Source organism: Stegodyphus dumicola, chromosome 7 (assembly GCF_044657685.1).
Source record: "Stegodyphus dumicola isolate Sdum_Otavi_A_Nest chromosome 7, ASM4465768v1".
NCBI classification, from domain to species: Eukaryota; Metazoa; Arthropoda; class Arachnida; order Araneae; family Eresidae; genus Stegodyphus; species Stegodyphus dumicola.
This window is the reverse complement of record NC_140774.1, coordinates 7,171,856-7,198,169: the sequence shown is the minus strand read 5'-3', so window position 1 is coordinate 7,198,169 and position 26,314 is coordinate 7,171,856. Positions and strand designations below refer to the sequence as shown.

The 26,314-nt window shown below is 31.3% G+C and overlaps 1 protein-coding gene across 1 annotated transcript; it reads left to right on the top strand.

Moving 5' to 3' along the window:
* Positions 1 to 12,418: 12,418 nt before the first annotated feature.
* On the top strand, positions 12,419 to 25,870 carry LOC118204337 (uncharacterized). The gene is made up of 4 exons (XM_085821341.1): positions 12,419 to 12,869; positions 12,979 to 14,135; positions 17,824 to 17,887; positions 25,542 to 25,870. The coding sequence occupies exons 1-4, from the start codon at positions 12,419 to 12,421 to the stop codon at positions 25,868 to 25,870; spliced, it is 2,001 nt and encodes a 666-aa protein (XP_085677467.1).
* The last annotated feature ends 444 nt before the right edge of the window (positions 25,871 to 26,314 follow it).

Below are 26,314 nucleotides of genomic sequence, written 5' to 3'. Positions count from 1 at the left end.
TCTTCACTTAGATTGCAGAGACATTCGATATTTTATGGAAGCGGGAGACTTGAAAAATGAGCAACCCCCTCTCCGGGAATCGAACCGCGGATCTCTGGAATACGCGCCCTGCGTGCAGACCACTACACCACGAAAGCACGTCAAGAAGGCTCAAGATAAAATTTATGCATATTTAGTATTAATTCTATATTTTGCATATTAACATTTAAAAAAATACCTGACTAAATTACTCCTGAACGGTTGTGTACGGTTCACCAAATGACATAAGGTGAACAACAAAATGCCACTGATGAAAAGAAGTATGAAATTCTAATCGAATTCCTCAAAATGACGATTTAATAACAATAAGCAGCATTTATGCGATGGCTCTGTCAAGTAAATTTTGTTGTAGAAAACATTTTCAGAATAACTTGAAATTTGATTGATTTTTCAGAAATCATTGTGTTCTACTTATAATTTCTGAGAAGCGACATTGTATAACATTACTTTTGGTTCATGGGTTCTCACTTAGTTATAAATTTTACCTTATTTACCTTATTTGCCTAATGAAACACTTTCGTATTTGTATTCAAATACAAAAGCGGGCAATGCTACGAAATCTGCTTATTAGGATTTATTTCATTCATAATTAATAACTGCCAAGAATACATTATAATTGAAAATATTCCACCATAAATGGCTAAAATTTTAAACCATGAAAATAGATAGGACTAGGATATTTTCAACTAAGTTTCGCATCATGAATCTTGTCTTACGAGTGGACGTTATTAATGATGCAACTTTACAAATATATGTTACCCTTAAAGCGTATAATTCAGTTGTTTCATTGAAAAACTTGATTTTTAATGAAATAACTAGCCAATCGGTTAAAGTATGTAATTGATAAATAATTTCGCACTTTAATTAGTTATACTATAACAAATGATAGACCGGTAAAGTGAAAAATAAACAATTTGAGATTAAAATAAGTTCGTTATTTGATAAATTAACTAATGGTAAGCGGAAAATTCTCTCCAAAAATATATTTCATATTACGAATAGAATAATTTATAAATAATAAAGAAAAACAGAACATATAATATTATTGCTATATTAGTTAGCGGCTTTCCCGTGCCATCTTTATTAAAAATTCGTCATTTACTAACGCTTTAACACCATCTTTACTTACGATTAGGCATTTACTAACAATTTGACGAAGGGTCTTTTCTAATTCTTTAACGATTAGGAAATCGTTATTCTATAAAATTACTACTTAAAGTGTAGAATCCAATAACTTTATGTACTCTATATTATGTACTTTATATTACAACAGTTACTCTATATTTCTTTGAAATGCATACAATTTTACTACTAAACTCAGACCTTTCTCGTTTAAGTTTTGCCTGTTTTTAAAGTAGCATTTTTCTTACAAAATTCATCACGCGCTGAGATTTAGAGCCAGTCAGGTTTACCATAAAAAATCCATAAAACTCTGTCTATTACAGAAAGAAATAAAATATAAGGCTTTTGAAATGCAAAGGAATTCACGTAGAAAAAATATAATGCAATGGAATTAGATTTCATTTAAGAAAGAAAGACACAATAAATTATTTAATTATATTAACAATGCAGTGCAGATGCAACAACAGACTACGAAAAAGCAATTAATTTCAGTACAGTAACATTATAATTAACTTAAGCATTGATGGTAACAAAAGTTTAAATTAATTACAGTACAATGTGCATTAACAAAATAAGTTAACGTGTTCAATCAACGAGCACCAATTCTATTTAAGTGTACAAAATAATTCATTTATACTTTTAAAATTATCACTGCAGGAAAAGAACAAGTTTTATACTGTTTTAAGTTAAGCAATACTCGCTCTTAGCGGAATTATACAAATCGACTATTTTAGTAAGTTCTGATTTACTAAGTTTCTAAGCTGATTTACTAAGACTTGGAATGATGCTCAAGGCCTGCGCTAGACATTTTGCCGCACGGTGCCTGCTTTAGAACTTCAAAATTCTGCCGCCCAGCTCTTTCCAAAGTTCTAAAAATTTTGCGTTCTCTCAATTCTGCCGCCCGGTGCGGCGGCGCCGATTGCATATGCTCTGGCACCGGCCCTGATGATACTAGGAATGACTAGGAAACGATAATTCAGATAATACTTATTATCTGAATTGCCATTTCCTCATAAACATGATGCTTATTAAAAATTACAGATGTTTTAATTAATAACAACCTTAAAAACTGGTTGTTAGTAGCTTTAATTTTGACTCCATACACTTCAACAATTAAAAAAGCCAAAAGATAGGAAGTTTCCTTGTCAGCTCTTTTTGAGTCCTTTTCTAATACTGCTAAAATTCTGCATGATATTTGTTTTAGAACTGCTAACAAACTGCTAACAAAATTTTAAATACAAAAGTTATACTGCAATTTTAAGTCTGAAAAGTAATTAATTCAGACTTGAAAGCTCTTGAAACATAGAACTTGAGCTCAAAACAATAAGAATAGAATTTTGCATTCATTTTTTTAATTATAAGATTGTTGCTTCATTGATAACAATGTTATAAATAGTTCATTTAGAATTACACTACAATTGCTGCATTAGAATCCATATTTCTTACTAATTATTTAAACATGAAAAATGAGAACTATAATATTTATATGTACTTTTTAATCTCCAAAGTCATAATAAAGTTTTCTCCTAAATAGGAAATTGACTGTTTTCAACAGTTTTCACCTCTTCGTCAAGATGCATTTCTTTTACGGTCCTAATTAAAAATTACAGAACAGCAGAACATAATCTTCTATCTCACGAAATTTGCTAAAACAAATTCTTTCGCATTAATTTTGAATTTTATTTAACTCTAATTTATTCAATATTTCGAGTTCTGGATAATCAAATTAGCGGTATCATTCTAAAGCTGCAAAATGTAATTAAGAAGCTCAGCTTCGTTTTTAATGATTCATTTTACCACGCCACTGGGGAAATAAAAATATCTGAGTTTTCAGATTTTCAATTACGTCCAAAGGGCGTTTTTTCAACATTTTGTGTGTTACCTTTATTTATTAAATACCATGTTCTTTGCACTTAAACCATAAAATTCAATGCAATAGCAATGCCGCAGCATATCTTTAGAATTTCCCATACACACTTCCGCGCGCTGGAGACAAAAAGGTTTTTCCCAGCCGTAGAGTGTTACCATTGCTCCCTTTTAAATCGCTGAGTTTGTTACTCAAAAATTCGTTAAAGTTTTGAAAAATATAAAATCGATAATAAATCAAATTCCAAATTTCAAATTTGGTCTTCCACATGCCCATATTCGTAGGAGGATTACGTCATTCAAAATTCGATGGCTCTATGTACCGTTGTTTTATCACAATGCGAGAAATATACATACATTTATGCAGATTTTTCATTATTTAAAGGAAAATCTGAAAGCTTTTATATTTCATATTGCGCCCAAAAGGAGTTTTTTAACGTTTTGTGTGGTACCTTTATTTATTAAATATAATGTTCTTCGCACTTTACCATAAAATTCAATTCCACAACAATATCACAAAATATTTAAAAAGCGCAAAATTTAAGAATTTCCAATACACAGTTTCGGGCGCTGGAGATACATTTCTTTTTTCGTACAGTGTTCCCGTTGCACGCTTTTAAATCGATGAGTTTGTTAATTAAAAAATTCGTTAATGTGTTGCAAAATTGGGAATAGCTAATAAAACAAATTCCAGATTCGGAATTTCAAGTGCTCATGTTTGGTTGGAGTACTGCGTTATTCAAAATTAGATGGCTCTAGGTACTGTTGTTTTTTGAAAATGCGGAAACATTCATGCATTCATGCAGAATCTTCATTATTTAGTTTCTTTAAATATAATGCATGGCAATAATATTTTGTAGCAACAGTTTGAAAAGTGAATCAACGCAAAATGTCGTTTTGAGACTAATAGCCCTTTGGGTCTAACGCCCCTTTGGGCTTAAAAAAAAAAAAAAAATAAATAAATGTTAGATTAGCAAGTTAAAAGTCAGAAATAGCAACATTTAACCGATAAGAAAGTCAGAACTCTTTACTACCTCGCTCGAAAAATGCAATTTTGAATAAAATGATAATTTAGCTTCTTTATTAAATTATTCTTATAACAGGGCTTGCATGAATGGATTATATTCTACTGTAAGAAATTTTTTCATACCAATAAATTGCCACAGTTAGAGACAGAAAGTACAGTAAACCCTTTCTAAGATGACCACAGGTTCATAAGATTTTGGGCTTTTGCGAATTAGAGAAATAGCTCTCAGCACCGATGTCCAAGTTCTCAGAAATACTGATCATCACAGGAAGATAATCACCAGAAGAAAGTTCACTGTTCACATTCGGAAGTGCATTATTCTATAAATGAAAGTACATTAAGCCGATTCGATTGCGTGTATGGCCGTATCTATTTATATATAGGAAAAATTTTAATATAAAATAAATATAGTGCAAAATATATGTTACCGTTAAAGCGTATAATTAGTTATTTCCTCGAATAAGTAAGTATTTGGCAGGGGGGGGGAACTAGCCAAGCCGGTTTAGCTAATTATTTTAAAATAACTATATTAATTAGTATAGAATATAATATTCTATAAACTAACCAATGATAAATGCCGCTCAGACGGTGTAGTGGTTAGGGGAGCCAACTTCGATACCTAACGGCTTGGGTTCGAATCCAGGGGAATGCATAGTTCTAATGGTCCGTCTCTTCATAGGAGGCAAAGGTGGCCCACCTATTAGGTGACTGCATAATAAAGTGACAACTGCTTCTGGTCAAGTCGAAGTCCGCTGAGGGACCATCATTCATATTTAAAAAAAAAAAAAAACTTAATAACAAACAAAAATCTTAAAGGTTTCAGGTTTTAAACTACGTCCAAAGAGAGCGTTTTTTTTTAACGTTTTGTGTGCTACCTTTATTTATTAAATATCATATTCTTTGCACTTAAACCATAAAATTCATTTAAATAGCAATGTCGCAAAAGAATTTTAAAAAAGCATATCTTTAGAAGAATTTCCGATACACAGTTCCGCGCGCTGGAGATAATTTTTTTTTTCGTATAGTGTTGCCATTCCTCGCTTTTAAATCGTTGAGTTTGTTAATCAAAAATTCGTTAAAGTTTTACAAAATATGAAATAGATAATAAAACAAATTTCAAATTTGGGCTTCCAGATGCCCATATTCGCAGGAGGATTACGTCATTCAAAATTCGATGGCTCTATGTACCGTTGTTTTATCACAATGCGAGAAATATGCATATATTTATGCAGATTTTTCATTATTTAATTTCTTCGAATATAATGCAGGATTCTAACATTTGTTGGCAACAGTTTGAAAAGTGATTCGCCGTTTATAGCGATTCAACGCAAAATCGCAAAACGAAAAGAATGGTCCTCCAGGATCAAAGTCTCTTACACCTAATGATAAACCGTTAAAGTGGGGAAAAAAATGACACTATAAAATATCTGTCGTTTTATAAATTAACTGATGATAAACCGTTAGTGTTTAGAAAATTATATTTCATATTACGGATAGATTAAATAATAACGGAATGCATAATATAATATTATTGCTAGATTCGTTAAACCGTAATAAAAAATAACAAACTATACTACGCCAATAGTTCTGTTTAGCAGCTTTCGTGTGCCGTCTTTACTGAAAATTCGTCATTTATCAACACTTTAATGTGAACAAGCTGTTAGCTTCCAGTTAGGGATGGATGAAATTTAGTTTAAAGACCGGCAATCATTATTTAACAGAGGAGAAACATTTGCTCGCCGTGAATTCTTTCCTTCCGGGTGAGGTGGGTCGGTTTCTTTAAGGAAACGGGTGAAGCAAACCACGGGGGAGAACATACGATTTTTCCGCAGGCAAGTTGGAAAAACCTGCTATCGAAATGACCTTGCTCAGCTGCAGCCAGCTCAACGTCTTACCCTTAAAACCTCCCTCAAGAGAGCCCGCTATAACCCTGCCCGTTTGGCAGGTTTCCCCATCTCCAATCGGCGACATTATTTGGCGAGATTTTAGAGTTCCTTTTTTCCGTTATTCCTTATTTTCCGAGTGACATTTTTTCCGTTCCTTATTTTCCAGGGACATTCTTTCCGTTTCCCTTCTTTCCGGGTGACATTTTTTCCGCACACCTCTATTGGCAATATTCAAGTAAAACAGTATGTAATATCTTGAAACGAAATCGTTTCAACTTTAGGCTTTGGTTATAACAATGTGAAGTTCGTCATTTCCAGATGTTTACAGCTTTTCAATTAAATCTAAAGTGCATTTTATTTCTTTCTTACAACTATATCACCTTCAGTACCTTCTTATTATTATTATCATCATCCATTACAAAAGAACTTCAATACCTGAACTCTACGTAATTTTTGTTTTTAAAGAATGAATCGTGTTTTGTATCTGGTGTTTAAGGAATAGAAAATATTTTACTTTTCTCTTAGCTCTGTTATCTCTGATGAAACAAAACTTGATATGTAAAAAATTTATTCACTTGTAGAACAATAATCGTATTTAGCCTACAAAGAAAGTATTTGTTTCGTATCCGTAATTAGTTCCACACACAGTAAATAAATATGCTCTACATGCGTTAATCCAAACGTTAATTTTGAAACAGAATATGCCTCTTATATAAGAATAATTTTACTTTATATGTATGCATACTGCTCTACTTAGTGATGAAAATTTCAAATGAAGCAACACAGAGGGAGTTATGCGTTTCTGCAACAAAAAAATAGCTTTCTGGCAACATGGTGGTTAAATAGATTTTTCTCTAATAAACTAGCTAAAATACCGCCGATTATTGATTAGCAACCAATCTTTTATGCTCAAATATTCGATTACTATTACATAAATGATCACATATAATTAATTAAAATTTACAGTAAACTATTTTAAGAATACAGTTAAAATACCCCCCCCCCCCAAAAAAAAAAAGAAAGAAAGAAAGGAGGAAAGAAACTTACATTTAAATTGTGCAATGTGGGGGGGATAATATCTATAAAGATTTTAATTTTTAATAAACGTGCACATATAAAACTTAAAATAAATACTCAAAAAATCCTTTTGCGACTATAGTACTTTAAATTGTTGCACAATACGTCTGCATGCATATTCATAACAGCATTCGAAACCTATAAAACATTTATATACATTCTCTTTTGCAATAAAACTTATGAAATTTCCATAAAAATTTCAATCTGATTCTGCGAATTCCAACTTAACAGCTAATATGAGCTTAAACCAAAGGCATTCTGTTCCATTTAAATTATGCATGGTCATAAAAATTTAAATTTAATTGACATACGATGCATTTAAATGATGTGTACGGTCATAAAAACTTTTGTCAACAGGAAAATTTATTAGTTGCATATTTATATGAAGCTAATGATCGTTATAACGTCATTTCGCATCCTTAGAAAATGTCATTAAAATGAGTATCAACGGTATAGGAAATGTGAATCAAATAATTCAACTCAAAATAAAATTCAAAATGAAAAATTGTACAATGTTATGAAAATAATGTTGTAAAAATATTATTCATTTGGTTTATATTGCACGCTAGACGTAAAAAAAAAACTGATTGGGGTTTTAAGAGTGGTTCTACTCCAGTTAGCATTATTTCGATATTTTGAAACTAAGGTATCCTATAGTGGGAAAATGTTCACTGAATTACAATTTTATTTATCACCTGATCTTTGGATACCTTGCACATTGCCGTGTAGAATCATATATGATGATGGAAAACATGAAAGATAAAACAAAGTGGGATATATGCACGAATGTTTTAGGAAAACACAGAAACTCGTTATATCTTGTATGCTCATTGCATAATTAAATTGCACTATTAATTAAGCGATTTTCAGTTTTATTTTCTGCATCTATGAAGCGCGAGAAATTCTGATAGTCATGTACAATTCAAACAATCTGCGAAACTAGTTGAAGTGAGAACTGAAAGCTGTAAGTCTCAAATTCCGGGCATTTGTAAGGCCAGTCTTCATTAGTTATTCAGCCATTTCATCACAGAGAACACTGCTATGAGTGCGACCGATCTTCTGCCGTGAGAAAGGGAAAAGTTTCGTCGCAATTTTGATGGAGAACACTCCGAGGGACTCTCACCTCTCTTTCCTTGCCAGCAAAACACTCAAAAGGACTCCCCACTTGTCAGTATTATAAGTGCTCCTTGAGAACTGATAAGTAGGAACTTAAAAATACAATATATATATTTTTAAAAAAGTTTAAAGGAAATTTTAAAAGGAATAAAAAGAAATTCCATCTGTTTCTGTGAGACATTTAGTTTGTTAAAATAAATCGCAATGTTTAGATTTTATTTACATCTTATGATCTGGTCTAATACTTATTTTTATTTCAGTAAAGTTAATAAAATAATTCAGCAGGAAGATTTGCAATTAGAAACTGCAATTTACAGGAAGAATATGTCGCATTTGAAGAGGGTTTTTTTTTTTTTTTTTTTTTTTTTTTTTGTATGCTTCTTTTCTATTTGGCTATGAAAAACGAACATAATTTTGAAAATTGTTGATGTACAAAATATATTTCATAAGTAACTTCAATTTTTAATTTCGAAATAATATGATTAATGATAATAAATTAGGCGATAATCTAAACATACTATAGAAAATGCAATTTAAAAGAGAAACCGTGTTAAAGGGCCTTAAGATCCAGGTTGCGTAGATTACCAAAGTTACTTAAACCGATTCTAATCCCGCGATATATTTTTTACCTAATTGTGAAGAAAAGTTCTGCTGCATATATTACAATTTTTATTCGCTCTTCTTTCCGCATACATTCGTACGGAAACTGAAACCACGCTACTACGTATTTGGAAGATTCGGAATTCGAATCCTGGCGAGAGCATTGCGGAATTCTTCAGTTTTGTGAGTTCTATAAAGGAGGTTAAGAGTTACAAGGGACGCTCGAAATAAAAGGCGGTGGACGACAATTCGTCACGACCAGAATTTGGCGCCTGGGTCACCTAATACCTAGTCACCCTTTAAAAGGGTAAGTAGTAACGTTATAATGGCGGTGTCAGTTACAAAAACGCTCTGAATTATGTCTATATTTTACAACTTTTTTGCCGTATGATCGCACGTCAGTTACTGGTATTGGTAGCAGTTTCGATTACATGTAACGAAAGTATAAAAGTTTACGTAGTAGTGCATCTAAAACATGCCATATGGAACGGTGTATATGTTCATGAAGTGTATCTTTTTGATATTTTAAATATCATAATGATGTAATAAATAAAGATGTATGTTTTTTAATATTTCACAATGCATTTAAAAAGAAAGCTGGAAAAAAAAAAAAAAAGAATGCTTTCTCGTGAAACATTCAGAAGCAAAACCCAAACACACACACAAGCATGCCAAATAAATAAATAAAATAATTAAACACGAGAAAAGGCACTCTAATATTTCTAAGTTAATGGATTTAAATTTCCTACTCTCTTCCAATCACGAAGATCAGTTTAATTTCCAGATATATTGGATATATTTCAAAATATTCGAATATACTTTTTAACCAACTTTTGTTTACCACCAGATATAAAATATTTCATTACAGTTGCGCTATGGTACGTTGATCTTTCTATGATACTTTTTCGAAAATTATTAAAAAAAAAAAATTTAATGTCGACGTGAATAGGAAAATATTTTGGTTTTCTGAAATAATTATCTGATTAAATTTTGAAATTAAAAGTAACTTTTGCAATGTGTGGAACTTAAATTCAGTAGGAAATCACTTGCAAGAGAAGCTGCTAAATAAATTCCTGATTTAATGAGAAGTTTTAAAATTAACTCCCACTTTTTCGCTTAACTATTAAACAATTACTTTATTAAATCACTGCCAAAAAGCCAAACAGTCTCTGCAGTGAATGTGTTGTAAATTGTAAGGTGCCTAGTAAAATAGTCTTAATTTTTAGTCGATGGATTAATCAAAACAAAATATTTTTTATACTTTTACTTTTTTTTATCATCTCACTTGGCTTATAGATCTGCACACAGTGGGCTCCAAGTTGGAGCTTTTTCAGCTTCTCCATATGTGGGCCCACAGCATTGTTTCTTTCAATGACGAAATCGCTTTTTTTTCTCACGGTAGTCTCCTCATTCCCTGCGGTTCCCCCCCCCCAAAAAAAAACGTATGTAACCAATCAAATCCTGAAATTACTGACGTCCGGCATATTCTGACCTCAGTCAGGATTGAGGGAGAGCGATTCGAAAGACTGGGGTGTGAGGTCATCGAGAACACCGCTAAAATTGTTATAGATCGAAGGATAGTATTGGTGACTTAGATTTTATCCGCTTCTTTCTTCGCTCTACTAAAAGTGTAAGTATGCATATTTTCCCATTTTTAATCGTATTTTTTAATAATGAAGGATTGCTAAAACTGTTTTGTACATGGCTAAAATCTTCAGATGCTATAACATCTCCGGGTAAATTACCGAATGTCAAGATTTTAAAGATTCGATATTTAAGTCTTTACTAAAGAAAATTTTTCTCAGCAAAAAACGAAATTTATCGAAATAAACTTTCAGGTAGGCAAATTGCATTCGTCCACCTGTAATGATTTTCACAATAATTTTTCTTGTTAAACTTTATTTCACAAAACTGTATTTTTTCTTATTAATTTTATTGACCTTAATAATTTTTCTCATTGAATTTCGTTTAATCTGATCTAGACATTAGTAGATTTTTATATGTAGATTTAAGCAATGTTTAATTTCTTAAAGTTCGTGTTTAATTTTGTATATGGTATATTACTAATTTTATCTGCAGTGTTAATATGCATGTTTTATTATATGTATGTTGTGTGTATGTGATTATTTAAAAATACTTGGATAAATAAAAGCCTTGCTTCACTACTCATGATTTTCTCAGCATAAAAGGTGAAAAAATAAAAAAAATTAAATTAGCAAAGAACGTCAATTTTAGACCATCTAATGAAATGCTAACACATCATCAAAATTGAATTACAAATAGTTTAGTAACTTGAACCATCATGCATCATAAATTGAATCAAAGTGAGTTTGGAATTTCTTTGAAATGGTGTAGAGGCGCAGAGTGAAAACCCGTCTTTAACGAAAATCTTACGTCTTTTAAGATTTTTTCAAGGCTGGAAGCTATGATCTACAAGCATTTATGATTGTGCTTATGGCTTTAGAAATACAATTTTTATACTATTCAAATGTAGACTCGTATTTTAGCACACACTGTTTTCATTAAATTGTAAAGAAAATTAAAACATTAAGAGAATTAGATATCTTATATTTACTCAAGTATTGAAATAGAAAATTTTTATTATTTAGAGTTAAAAACTGAAATTTTGAGTAGCTTCATAACTTTTTGATATTTTATAAGAGCAGTTTATGTTCCCCAGCTAAAGCGACGCTAAATAAACAGATAAATAAGTAAAAAATTCGCATTAAGCACATAATTGTAATTTAATCTCTTCACTTAGCTATTTTCTATTACATCGCAGCTCTTCTATTCGCTTAAGTACTTTTAGATTAGAACTGTTTATAAACATCAATTATGATTATTTATTTATTTATTTTATCCTGCATCAGTTATTTGGAAAGGAGCAGGTGATCAACAAATGTAAGCAATAATTTTAAAATTTTCCCCAAATGTTCATGAGGCTAATCTATAAATGATAAACCTTTCAGTGAAAGTTATATGACATTTTGTACAGTAATATTTTGATAGTTTTAGTAAGCACAAGAATTTGAAAATACACCTTGCAATTTTTTTATTTCAGTTATATACTAATACAATAAGGCTGAAATTATTAACCCTGCATAAAATTAATTTACGCTTAAAAAAGAAAATTTTAAATTGCCAAATGCAGGGATATTTGGTAAAATGTCTTCAAGAGTTAGTTTTTTCCTTCATGATAATATAATTAGAATGAAATCATTACAGTCATAAAATAATTTATGCTTAAAGAAAAAAGAAAATGATAAATTATCAAATGTAGTGTTATTTGGCAGAATGTCTTCGAAGATGGCTTTCCTCTACTAATACAATAGGAATGAAATTATTAGCCAGACATAAATTAATTTATACTTAATAAATTGACAACTATATTATTATTTGGATAGAAATTAAAAGTAAAATTGACACCTATATTGTTATTTGGGCAAAAAATTTCTCGAGTTCATAAATTGCTCATTTATTATATACATCTGGATAATAAAATTTGTATCTAAAATTCTGCTGTTTAACTTGCTCAGAAATTAATATTCGCTATTCATAATGACATAGAAAACTATTTTGCAAACTTATTTCAAAGGTAATTTGTTAGTGTTATAAGAAAATATTATTTATCATATTTTTTGAAAAAGAGCTGTTTAATTTTTTTTTTTTTACCATTTGATTTCAGATGGAATCCCTTGTTAAGAAAAGCAGGCAGCATAAATATCGCCTACGTACTAAGTCTGTAGAAGCACAATGCAAAGAAATTACTCTAGCCACAGTTGTTACAAAATATAAAAATAGCTTTTGCTCTAAACATGTGCATAAAGGAACTAAACATAGTTCAGTTAGCAATTCCGGTGTCGATCGTGTTTCCAGAATTAGTGAACCTAATTTCACTCATCCAGCAGCATCAACAATTATAGTTGACAATTTGTGTAGTACAAGAAATGGAAATATTTTCAGCGATTCCAAAATTAACAGTAGTATAGAATTTTTTCCGGAGTCAAGCTCTGATAGTCAGTGCGAAAAACACAAAGCTTTGGAAAATCCGGCTCATAAATCTATAGACATTGATGAATTGCGTGACTGGTGTTTAAAGCACAAAATAACTCACTCTGCAATTAATGACCTAATTGGTATATTGCCTGAGCAATGGAATTTACCAAAAGATGCTAGGACATTACTGAAAACTCCTCGTTCAACTCCCAATTAAAAAATTGCAAAATGGAGATTATTTCCATTTAGGGCTATTAAGCGGAATTAAAGAAATTTTGAATGCTACACAACCAAAAATCAATGATTTTATTTTAATTGATATAAATATTGACGGTTTACCACTTTACAAAAGTTCCGGTCTGACATTCTGGCCCATTTTAGGAAGACTATATCATATTCATAACAAACCGTTTTTGATTGGCGTTTTTTGTGGAATGGGTAAACCTCTAAATCTGGAACAATACCTTGAAAGCACTATTAGAGAATTTACCGAGCTTCTTGCTAATGGTATTGAGCATAATGGTGCACTGTACAAATTCAGAATAAGATGTTTTATATGTGATGCACCAGCTCGTGCTTTCTTGAAATGCATCACTGGGCACACTGGCTATCATTCCTGCGAAAAATGCACTATTGAAGGAAAATGGATTAATGACAGAGTTGTATTTCTGAGCTGTGATGACAATTTGCGAACGGATGCTTTATTTCAAAATAAAAGTGATAGAAAGCACCACGTACAAAATTTAACATCACCTTTGAGTCAGTTGCCACTCGGTCTAGTATCCCAATTTTCCCTAGATTATATGCACCTTGTCTGCTTAGGCGTCATGAGAAAATTGTTATTTTCGTGGGTTAATGGAACTTTCAATAAATCACTAAAACTTCACTGGAGAGATGTAAATGAAATATCTTCATCTCACATTGGTCTAAGACCTTACATACCAAGTGAATTTAGCCGTAAACCTAGAACGCTTAGAGAATTACATAGGTGGAAGGCAACAGAGTTTCGATTATTTCTATTATACACTGGGCCCGTTGTCATGAGTTCAGTTTTACCATCTGCTGTGTACAACAACTTTCTTTTACTACATGTGGCTATTTTTATTTTAATACAACCTTCAGATATTGCTTTCTCTAATTATGCATTTGCAGAAAATGCCTTAAGAGCTTTTGTTAAACACAGTATTCGGTTATATGGGAAAAGATTTATTTCCCATAACGTTCATTCTTTAATTCATTTAATAAATGATGTTCGAATATTTGGGCCTCTTGACACTTTCAGTTGTTTCCCATTTGAAAACTTTTTCGGAAAACTGAAAAATATGCTTCGTTCTCCTTCAAAACCTTTACAGCAGCTTGTACGTAGATATGCTGAAAAAAGCTTTTTTGAAGAAGAAAAGGAATCAGTAAGTGAAGGAAGGCAAAATATATCGTTTCAACTCTCAAAATTTAAGATATCTGCTGACACTGGTGATAATTGTTGTTTATTGAAGGACAAATCAGTTGTAATAATCAAAAATCTGTTAGAAAATTCATCGGGAAAAAAAAATTGTTTTTTACAGATTTGAAAAACAAAAAGAATTTTACAGTTATCCTTTCAGTTCTCTAAATTTAGGTGTCAGTATAGTTTCAGAACTATCAATAAATTTAGAATCTGCATCAGTGGATTCTGTTAACTGCAAATGTATGCTTCTACCATATAGGGATTATTATGTTTGTTATCCGTTATATTTTTAATCAGGTACTGACAGGGTTTCCCTCACCTAGAAAATTCTAGAAAGCCATGGAAAATAAAAAATTATATTCAGAAAGTCAGGTAGGAATTTTCCCAGAATGTCAAGAAAGTTGAATTCGTATAAGGTAAGCTTTTTAAAAGTTGATATTAGCTATATATAAAGTAAGATTGCTTCAATCAGTCTCGGAAATTTTACGGATTTATTTCATCACATTAATAGAAAATGACATTTAGCGTTGTATTTTTCCTAACGACCGATGAAGTGGCTCTCGTCTCAAGTAAATGAGTATCAAATGATAAAAAGACATGTGTCTGGCCTTCGTATGTCTGGCCTTCGTATAAAGAAAGCAATCACATGAAAAAAGCAATTCTGGAACACAGAGAACCAGTTACATCCTGGGAGAATTTTGAATTTGTTGTCATGGGAGAATATTGTAAGTATTTTACAAATGATTTTTATTTCTGTTTTTCCATATTATTTTAATTGGTAGGAAGTTTTTCGGTAGTATAAATTTGAAATAATTTGTTTTCTAAAATGAAACAATGAAATTTAAAAAAAAAATGTTTTGATGCGTAGAAAAATTCAATACTTCAATTTTTCTAAAAAATATTATTTATCCTTATTCTCTCTTAATTAATTGTAGTCATATTACATCAGCTTATTTTTTAGTAGTTTTGCTCCGAAATAAATCATGTCTACATTCTTTATTACGTTTCACTGTACAGCTCTAGTATTCAACAAGCTTTTTCATTTTGTGAATTTTAATACAACCTCCTCAAAATCTTACTCAGGTATAAAAAAAATGGATGCAAAGGGAAAGATTTCAGCCTGAGGACCAACATTAATGTCAAATTCAATTCCATTGAGTGAATTCATGAAACAGGCTTCAAAATGTTAACAGTGTCTTTAAATTTATTTAAAAAATGCATATATACTTCATTTAAAAATCTGAATAAAAATATAATTTTCAATAATAAGATTTGAGTTTTCTGTAAGAAATTTTAAAGTGTTTAACGATTCTAAACATAAAATATGCTATTGAGTTAAAGATGAGACTTTACCTAATGAAAAATATATATATTTTTGTAGCTAATTATGCTACAGTCGAAACTAAGTGTAAAAAGACCTTGGAGACATTGAATTTAGATACAGATTCAGACTTTGAAACACCGAAACAGAAGCGAAAGAGGCCTAATATATACATGTATCAGGATGTTGATTCCTTGGATGATGAATTAAATACAAAAAGAAATAAAACAGAATTACCTCCTGCTAAATTTTAAAATTCCGTTTTAATTTTTCCCCGTGGGGTAGCGAAAAATTAATATTATTATGTTTGTTATCCATTATATTTTTAATCAGGTGTACTAACAGGGTTTCCTTCACCTAGAAAATTAATAATCTTTTACTACTGCAATTAATAAAAGTAATTGCAGTAGTAAAAGATATTTTTAATCATTTATTTCAGTTTTAATTTTTTATAATTAATTTGAATTTATATGATTAATTCTATTATATTAATTTTGCATGCTGATTGTCCTTTTGTAAGTTAAATTTTATTTTAACAGTTTCGCATTATGAAATTTTGGACAATTTTGCCTGTTATAAGATTTTTGGATTCTACATTTCTCTTTTTCTTGATGGCTTGTGCTTTATGTCACTGCACTTTTTCAAGCTGCTGTTTTTATAAAAAGTTCCTAACTTTCAAATTAACAAAATTTCCTCTTTTTTAAAAATACTTTGACTATTTAATATATTTTATATATTGCGTAACTAATTTGAATCACGTCAGAAATAATTAGCTATTTAGTCATTTACTTTTATTTTTCAAGAATATTTAATTCAGAGGCACTTAGCGCTGTGTTTAATTCCTCAGCATTAACTTTGCTTATAAGCTATTTTTTTCGTCGATTTAAATTATTTATTATTATTATTTTTTAATTTGATAAGTTTATTAAGTCCTTATTATTCTCTGTGTTTTGAATTCTGCATAGGTCTTTTTCGTTTTCTTTCTTTTTTTTTTTTTTTTTTTTTTTTTTTTTTTGGGCTTTTCAAATTATGTCTACTTTATGTCTACACTATCTCTATGTTTCTTGTACATTAAGTACTATTTTCCAAATTATTAATTTTTAAAAACTTTTTAATTTAAAATTAATAAATGTACTTTCTCTTATTCTTCAAAGCGTTTAAAAAACACTTCAAAAGGCACGACTAGTCTATTTTTGTAATTCATGTATCCAATTTTGAGTCCCATCGGTGTAAGTTATATCGTGATAAATACTGATTTCAGATAATTGCAGTTTTTATCATTACTTTATTTTGCTTCATCAGTGGCTAAATATTTAACACCACCGAAGATTGGGAGTTCGTCCTGGGTTATATCCCAGGCGAACGGTCTGGTTGCGAGTTACTTTTCATGGTTTTCCTATGAGTAGCATGAATACGAGCCAGTTTTCCTTAGAAATTCCTCCACGAATTGATTGCCTCCCTTAGGCAGCTATCACTTGTGCACTTGGAGTATCCTTACATAATCCTGATATAAATTTTTAAACAGTTTAAATTTTTTGGAAAATTTAAATTTTGAATTTTTGGTCTTTTAATTCAAAGGATTCTTTTATTAGTTCTATAATTCATCCAGATATAATTTAGAAATCTCTGTTTATAATCCTATTTACAATTATTTCGGCTGCTCCCTGATGAAGGAAGTTTTTAAAATTATTTTTTATTTTTAAAATTTCATTCGAACTTTGTTTTATTTATGCATTTATTACTTTTGCTTCAGTTTTGTTTTCCATGTTTTTGATTCCTTCTTTTGATTAGTGCCTCATTGCTACAGAGTTCATGATTTTGGGTTTATATTAATTCGTTTTAATTCACATCTCTCTCTCTCTTTATACATATAAATACTGCATACATACACGTTTTAATTCATTCGTATTGTAATTTTATCTGCCTATAAAAAGGTTACACAATCTTATCCTGTACATATGAGTTTCAGGTACATTTCCAAAAGGTATCTGAAGCATAAATGTTTCTGAGCCGAGGCATTATAACTCTGAATACAAACAGTCAAGCAGGTATATGCTGTATATTGACTTTTTATATTCTTCCGAAAAAAGACATCATCACGAGTACTCACTGTAATGAAAATGTATTTAATGTGCTGTTTTCAACTGGGGACGTTCCACCCGTCATCGTTAATTGCAATGTCATTACAGCGATCACTGGTTTTACTTAAGATAATGAAAATAATTTCTGTGTGATAGATAAGCTAACATCTAAACTTGTGTTAGGAGTTACTGGTATAATGTTTTAATATTTTTATCCTTAAATGTTAAATATTTTTCTTTTCTAACAGGTAAAATTGTTTTCCTGCCGAGTAGGTGCTGGCGTCAGCCATTCAACAAGAAGACTTTACCTTCGTAATTACAAACAAATTAGCCCAAGTATACATTGGGCAGAAAAGCAACAAAAGAGTTAAAAACAGTTTCTTTGATATTATGTAAGTATTTTGATATTTTAATAGATTATAACTGAATGTTTGAGAACTTCCAGGCATTAAAATTTTAAAATCAAAAAATACCCTCACTTTAATATTTCACTTAACATAATCTTTCAGATCAAATCGTTATTTCAAAATACATATAAATAAAAATTAAAATGTTTCAATGATTTTTTCAAGGATTATATATTTTCTTCAAGTGAATTTAACTAAATTCAAATAGTGACATTACAGAGCGCGCTAATTTTGTATTTCAGTTTCCAAAATGAATTCTTCAAACGGCGAACATTCCGAGACCGCTTTAACATTATAAGAGCAATTGATAGTATAAGAAATTGCAGCGCTATTTGTTGGCGACGTTTGGTACTATTCTTGACCCTATACAATAATCTTCTGCGATATTAATTTTAGTAAGTGTCATAATTTGCTTGCTATTTCGTTTTGAAACTTTTCATTACAGTTTTTTTGTGGTTAAAATTAATTAGATCTATTTTAGTAAAATCTAATGAGTAAGTATTATGTTGCATTTCTTGTAGTGTATAAGTTTTAAATCATAAGCACTAATTAAATGAATTATGAAATATCTATAGCATAACTATTGTATTAAAAGACGTAATTATTACCCAAAAATTTGGCTACCTAGCTTTCCTGAAGTCTATTGCTCTTAAAAAGAGTCTGCAACAAAATGCTGTATTCTATTTAAAACAAGGGTGCCAAAATTCCTAAATACACACTTGTAGGAATCAATACCATTACATGTTAAACTTTTTTCTGACTTTACATTCCTCCATTTAAGTTGACAAATTTTCATGATTAAATACTTTACTTTTTTGTTAAGATTATTTGACGTTTAATTAGATACATCCACAAATTTAATACAACTAAAGCACATTTAACAACATATAATGACATTATTCTAACTAATCAGTGAAGAACCTCTAATACTAAATGAAATTTAAATTTGAATAAAGCACTATGATGAAGAGCTATTGAGATTACTGAAATCTATTCACGAATGTAAAACAATAGCAAATATATCAAATTTAATTTCTCAATTTGGTATTTATTATATGTATAATAAATTCAAAAATTTTCGGGAAAATGTCATTGTAAGGTATTTTTGTTTGCGAACGAAGATGCAAGGTTTTTCTTTCAAAATCTATTTGTTCTATTTAATTTCCTTGACATTCGTATTAAATAAATATATAATGTGTATATGTATATATATAATCTTTACATATATATACGTATGTAGTTAAATTTTTATCATAGCTGCACTGTACTCTGTTATTTTAAAATAAGCATTTCAAGGTGGTAGTTTCTATGGCCCTTATTTTCGTTCCTAACATATGTGTTGCATTCCTTCAATGAAATAATTTTTTCTCCTCTATGACTGTAGCTCATATCAAACTTTATGAGTATGGTTTATCTTATTGCCGAAATAAAAGGAAAATAGGAAAAACAAATCTGTAGAATCCAGTCTCTTCTGCAGCACATGCTATTAGCATTGTTTACTAGAGAAACTAAATGGGGGAAAAAGTAGCATTCACAGCTACTTGAAGGAAACATAATTCAACATATTTTATTTGTAATTTTAAATTTGATAATCTTAGGTCTACTTCATTCTTTTCAAAATATTTAACTAGACCAGCATTTCATAATTTAAATAATCATTTTCGTTTCTTTTTTTCGAAACAAATTTCATTTTTTATTGTTTATAATGATGCTATCTGAGATTACCAAAAAATGAGGTATTTGTATTGCACAAAATCTTTATCAAAATCTCAAATCTTAGTTCCATTGCACTTTTAGTTCCTGTTTTCTAAATGAAAGTCCAATTTACAATTGTCTAATTCGTAAAAAATTGAAATTTATGTAAAATTTTGATTTTTTAAAAATCTACCCTAATGTAAAAATCTCAAATACAAAATTTTTGAAGCATTATTCTACAGTACTGTTTCAAGATAACATATATTTACATTAAATTGACCCCATTACATGAAGCAGCATCGCTTTTATTAAAAATTGAGAGAATTTATTATTTCTTGATTATTTAGTTTAAAAAAGTATTTTTTATTTTTTTAGGTGCCTTCAAGGAAAATCGGGCCATCAGAGAGGTGCCTTGCAGTGTTATTGAAAAAATTATAAAAGACTGATTGAAGCATGATTCCTGTCCAGAAAAAGTATCATAAACAAAAAGGAAAATTTACAACAGAAGGAAGTTTGTAAACAATGGAATAAAAAATTTGTGTATTATCTTATACGAAAATACTGTAATTAAAGTTATTGATTGTTCAGTTCGTTTCATAACTTTCATGAAGACTTGGATTCCTGAAGGATACTTAGCTTAAGCATTGCATAACTGAATATGAAAATAATTAGTTCATTGAATATGAATGCTTGATTCTAGAATAGAAATTTATTACATGAATGTGCAATATTATTTATGAATTTTATTAATTATATGTAAATTTTCATTACATTTCCTTTAATACTTTAAAATTTCATGAAATAATTCAAAACTATCAGTTTATATATTCCTGAAATTTAATGCATTCCTAATAGCTAAATTAAATTAAAAGAAAACTGGACACTTTTGCAATAAATGCTTCAAATTTTAAATTATAACAATAATTATATTTTAACTGAAATTGCTTCTGAAAATAACTGAAATCAAGATTCTTATCCACTGACTGGAGTCACACTGAACTAATTTTGTAAATCAAATTTATGCCAAAATAATAAATTTGTGGAAAATATATATCATTTTATTTGTTTATTAGCTTCCAAAACAAGTCTTCTAACTTTGTAAACAAGTTTCATGGACAGAAGTAATTTTTACGGAGAACTGTTTAGTACAGCTTAATTGCTTGTAAACAGAGCATAAGAAAAATATTTATTATTTGGTAAATTCGCGTACATTTAAATGCAAACTTTTAACTTTATTTTAATGACAAGAAATATCCACACATTCACTTTAATTTCCATCATCCTGATACTTTTAGTCTGCTACAATGACAAAAGATATCAGTAGTCTCATATAACGTTTAAATAAAGTTACTAAACCGGCATATCAAAACTTATTAATGTTCAAAGAAAACAATTTGTTTTCAATTTACTGCAAAAAAGTACTGAGGATTATATTTAATAAGAAATAATTATTTCGTCCAGAATATAATACAGTCTTCCATTAAAATAGTTTGGTGCATATGATCACATGAATAAGGTTTCAGAATTTGGAAAATGACAATGATTCTGTCCATATATATTAAAAATCATTATTTGCTGCTCTGTTTCCTTTTCCTTCCAACAAGAACAGTAACTTGATTTCTTGGTTAATTTATAAAGCTTAAAATACATTTTTTATCATAAAAAAAGAACTGCAACAAATCTAGTTTTTATATGTAATTAATAGGTATTGCATGTAAAATTTTCATGAAAATATAAGGTCTAGATAATATTGCATTGGAGGAACTACATGTAAATGTAGAGAAAAAAAAGTGGAAAATTTCATTAATAAATGGCATGTCTTTAATGAAGTAAGAAAATGTGAAAAAATAATAAAATTTGAATTTTGATGCATATATAAAGCATGACATATATCTGTAAATGTAACATTTCAAGCTCAACTCTTCAAACAGATAATTTCTTTTCCAGAAAATTGCTGTGTTCTTTTTCATTAAAGAACAGTAAATTTCTATATGAATTCACAAGTTGGAAACTAAGTTTCTGGCACATTAGATGCAAGTATTACAAACACAAATATTTCACTTACAGTTTGTTCCTCTGAGTCTATACATATAGACGGGATTCAGAACGTTCTAGTTAAACGCGATTTAGAACGCTCTTTGCAGGTTATACAGAAATGTCAACAGCACAAGTATTTGACGTGTTATTGCTCGTTATAAACCTGTAATCTATAGACGACATTCAGAACGTCTGCCCAAACGTTAAAAGAACGTTCTGCTATCACGTTATAGAAACTTTCATAGAACGTTCTAGGAACGTTACATAAAATTGTTACTAGTACCATATTTTGACGTTCTATTGTCCATTAGTGAACTAGATCTAAGAGACGTAATTTAGAACGTTTTGCCTGAACGTTAAAGAAACGTTCTGCTAGAAGGTTACCGGAACTTCCATAGAACGTTCAAGGGACATTTTACAAAACTGTTAGTAACACCATTTTTTGACGTTCTACTGCCCGTTATTGAACGGTAACGTAGTGACGTGATTCACCACGTTCTACCAAAACGTTAAAGGAACGTTCTGTTAGAACGTTAGAAGAACATTCATAGAACGTTAGAAGAACATTCATAGAACGTTATAAAAAAGTGACAGTAATACCACTTTTAACGTACTACTGTCCGTTACTGAACTGCAATACCTAGACGTGGTTCAGAACGTTCAGGTAAAACGTGCCAAAAACGTTGTGCTAGAACGTTAATGACACGTTGCATGAAAGTGTTACAGACACAAGTATTTGACGTGTTATTGTCCGTCTTAGAACTGTAACATATAGACGGGATTTTGAACGTTCTGCTTGAACGTTCCCGACACGTTTGTGAAGCACTTGCCCTGAACGTTCTCTGAACGTTCTTGTGCTAGTTGGGTTGCCACTAAAGAGTGTAACATCGTGGGGTGGTGTAAAATACAAATCAGATACAAATATGCAAAAAAGTTGAAATGATGAAAGTCAAAAATAAAATAAAATTATTCAGAATGAAGTTCCATAATTGAATCTTGGTTAAATATGAGTATTTACAAATATACAATGTTAGCGTAGAAAGTCAAAAGTGGAGCCATGTCATGTGATGGCTAAGAAAACTTGTTTTTTAAAAAATATTTGTCATTCAAATAATGAAAACATATTTTTCTCTGAAGGGCAAGAGTTCCAGTCAATGGATTTCACAAGAGTTTTTCACTAACAGTTCGTGAAATTGCTGCAAAGTCCAGAATTTATGAGCACTGGGCGTGGCGTAGCACAGAGTTCATCAGTCTCAGTAGTGCTCAGTTGACAGAAAATATGCAGTTGTAAATAGCTTATTGAGGAATATATACACATTGGATAGAATAAAAATAAGTTTATAAAGTAAAAGAATCAGTAAAATATGTACAGATATGTGCAGTCATTTCAGTAGCACTGAGTGATCCAAAGCAGAGATAGAAATTTTCTAAGTCCTAGGTTACGTGAGGGGCCACCCTCCCGAACTGTGGCTTCGAAGGATGCTGCTTGGTTTTGGGAGATTAAGTAGGATGATTATCGTCAGCATTTAATGAAAATGCAGCAAACGGACGTAGAAATTGGTCTTCTGCAAGGATTTCATAGTTTAAGGTTTGAAAAAAGTTTAACTGACTGCAGTTAAATGCTTTTTGAAAAAAGTTTTCGTTGCTCTTGTGCAGGAAATCTTTTAAGGTGTCAATACGTAGATCACTATGCAACACAGAGTTCCTCACATAGTAAGGGGCGTTTGTAGCGATTCTCAAGAATTTATTTTGCACAATTTGCAGTTTATTAATGTCGGCAGGTTTTGCCGCAGTCCATGCAGGAGATGCATATGTGAGGATGGGTCTCACAGCAGTCAAGTAGATAAGTCGTTTCTTGCGTAGATCAAGCTTGGAGTATTTTCCTAAGATGGGTAGGAGACAATTAATGACTTTCAGGGCTTGATTCCTGACATTGTTAATGTGCGGTGTCCAGGTAAGCTTATCATTAATAGTGATCCCGAAGTATTTGGCCTGGCGAACTATGGGAACAATTTCATTAAACAGGAAAAGGTTGTTATTTACAGGGCGGTTTCGTTTTCTTCTTCTGATGAGCAATAGTTGTGATTTACTTGCATTAATTTTGATCTTCCATTTGCTACACCAGTTTTCGATGGATGGGGTGAAGTTCTGTAGGACTTTGATGGCGTGGTTGAGGTTAGCTGATTTCACGGCAATAGCCGTGTCGTCGGCATAGCAGGCAAGGATGGAGTTGGTAGAGCTAATTTTGGGAAAATCAGCAGCGTAGAAAATATACATTACAGGTCCCAAAACACTGCCTTGAGGGATGCCGCTTTTAATTTTCCTTTCAGTGGAGAGAGCATCGTTGACACAGACTTTAAAGTTCCTCTCAGTGGTGAACGAGTGAAGGATGCGAAGTAGTTTGGGTTCAAAGTTGTAGCTCATTAGTTTGATAATTAATCCCTCATGCCAGACGCGGTCGAAGGCTTTCGCCACGTCCAACATGAGGATAGCCACATTTTGTCTGTTATGCAGAGCCGAGCCTGCGAATTCGATAATGCGTACCAGTTGTTTAGTAGTAGAAAGATTTCTTCTAAATCCGAATTGCTCCGGAGGAAGTGCATCCAGGTGGTGTTGGATTCTGGAGAGTATGATGCGCTCGAAAATTTTACTGAGGACTGGCCTGTAACCATCGGTCTGGGTGTGATTTTTTCCCGGCTTTGGGATCATGGAAAGTGGGAGAAGTACCTTATATACTCCCCTTTCTAAAGGGTGAGTGGGGTTTTCGGGGGACCCAATCGCCAAATCCTGGGTGTGGAGAAAACCTCGCCCAACAACCTTTTAGTTTGGGCGCCACTGTACAGACATTAGGATAATTGGAAAAGCCGGAGAGATGAAAAATGAGCAATCGCCTTCTCCGGGAATCGAACCACGAACTTCTGGAATATCGGCCCAGCGTGCAGAAACACTACACCACGAAGGCACGCTAGGAAAATGGGAGAAATACCTTATAGTTTATAGCTGACATCTTCTTTGTCTATTTTATGGATCTATTTTATGGATTTTATTCAACTGTCAGCAAAGTTCGCTCAGATATGAGACTCGATTACATGTGCATGGCTTTACTAGCATTTCCTTGCATATTATTTTATATTCACAATCAAAGCTGGTATTTTATTTTTCATTATAATCATCTAAACAGTAAAACATAGTAAAAATATTATTCATCGCATTACTACAGCCTGCTATATACCAAGTCCATAACACAAACATCCCATTACAACATTAACAAGAACGCCGCCATGTTGCTTGTTTGGGAAATTACCAAAAAGGAGAAAAAGGAAAATTTTTCCCTCACGTCAGAGTTAACTCTTAGAAAATGGTTTTACATTTGTGAATGAACGTGATCGCTTTAATCCATTCCCTGCCATGATCCCCATATGGGGATCGCCTACATTTGTATACATTGTGACGTCATGCTGTACCTGGGTGATCCCTTACGGGTGGTCATGCTTTCCTGAAGATTGAAACTAAGGGTAGAAATCTTAAACAAACACGTGGACTCAGTTAGTTGAGCTCACGAGTTTATTTTTCTTGCTCTCTCGTTACTTTTCACGAGAAAAATAATACAGTTATTTTCAAAGCACAAAAAAGATACTTAGGAACAATTATTTTTGTTGTACTGAATTTTCCTTGATCATTGGTAAGTAATTAATGTATTTATATATTATTTATCCTCATACTGTAATTTGGATGGGTACAATGAACCCAGATATATCGATCCCCATTTAGGGATCATGGCTGATACTGACTAAAATTGTCAAAAAACTGTTTTTCTTTTTTTCCAGGAAATGTTGCGAAAAGATATCTTTCTTTAAAAGAAATTGAAGAAATTGTAAATGCTGATGATTTTTTTGCATCTGACGATGACGACGATAATAGCCCCATAGATATTGTTGAAATTCCACCAGAGTGGGTTGATGAGATTTCAGATAATGAGGATATGGATGACAACGTAATTGATGATGAAGAACCACTTGATGTTCCCGGGTGTGTTGAAATTCACCGTGTGGCAGGATTTGAGGACAATGTTTTAGTGAATGTAACTGAATCTTCAGCAAATGAAGTAGCAAAAGATACCGGCTTCCACCTGCTAAAAAGAGAAAAGAAGTATTGACTTCCAATTGGAAAAAGAAGCACCCTAAGTACTCGAAACTATATGAAAATACTGACGTTATAGAGACAAGGTGAAATGATGTCATTAGAAACCTCAGGGGAAAATCCCCGGTAGAGTGTTTTGAAATACTTTTTGATAATGAAACTGTCACCTATATTGTCTAGCAGTCTGTAATATACGACAGACAGAAAAACAATCGTCAATTTCAGCTTTCTAATAACTGCCTAAAAATTTATTGGAATGCTTCTTTTCACTGGCTATCATTCATTTTCGCAAGAACAATTATATTGGTGTGAAGATGAAGACATGAACATTCTGTGTGTTAGAGCATGCATGAGTCGGAATAGGTATCTGGAAATTAAACGGTACCTACATATCAGTGACAACTCTGATTTAGAAAGGATTCCACTAGGTGAACGTGATAACCTCTTCAAGATTCTCCCA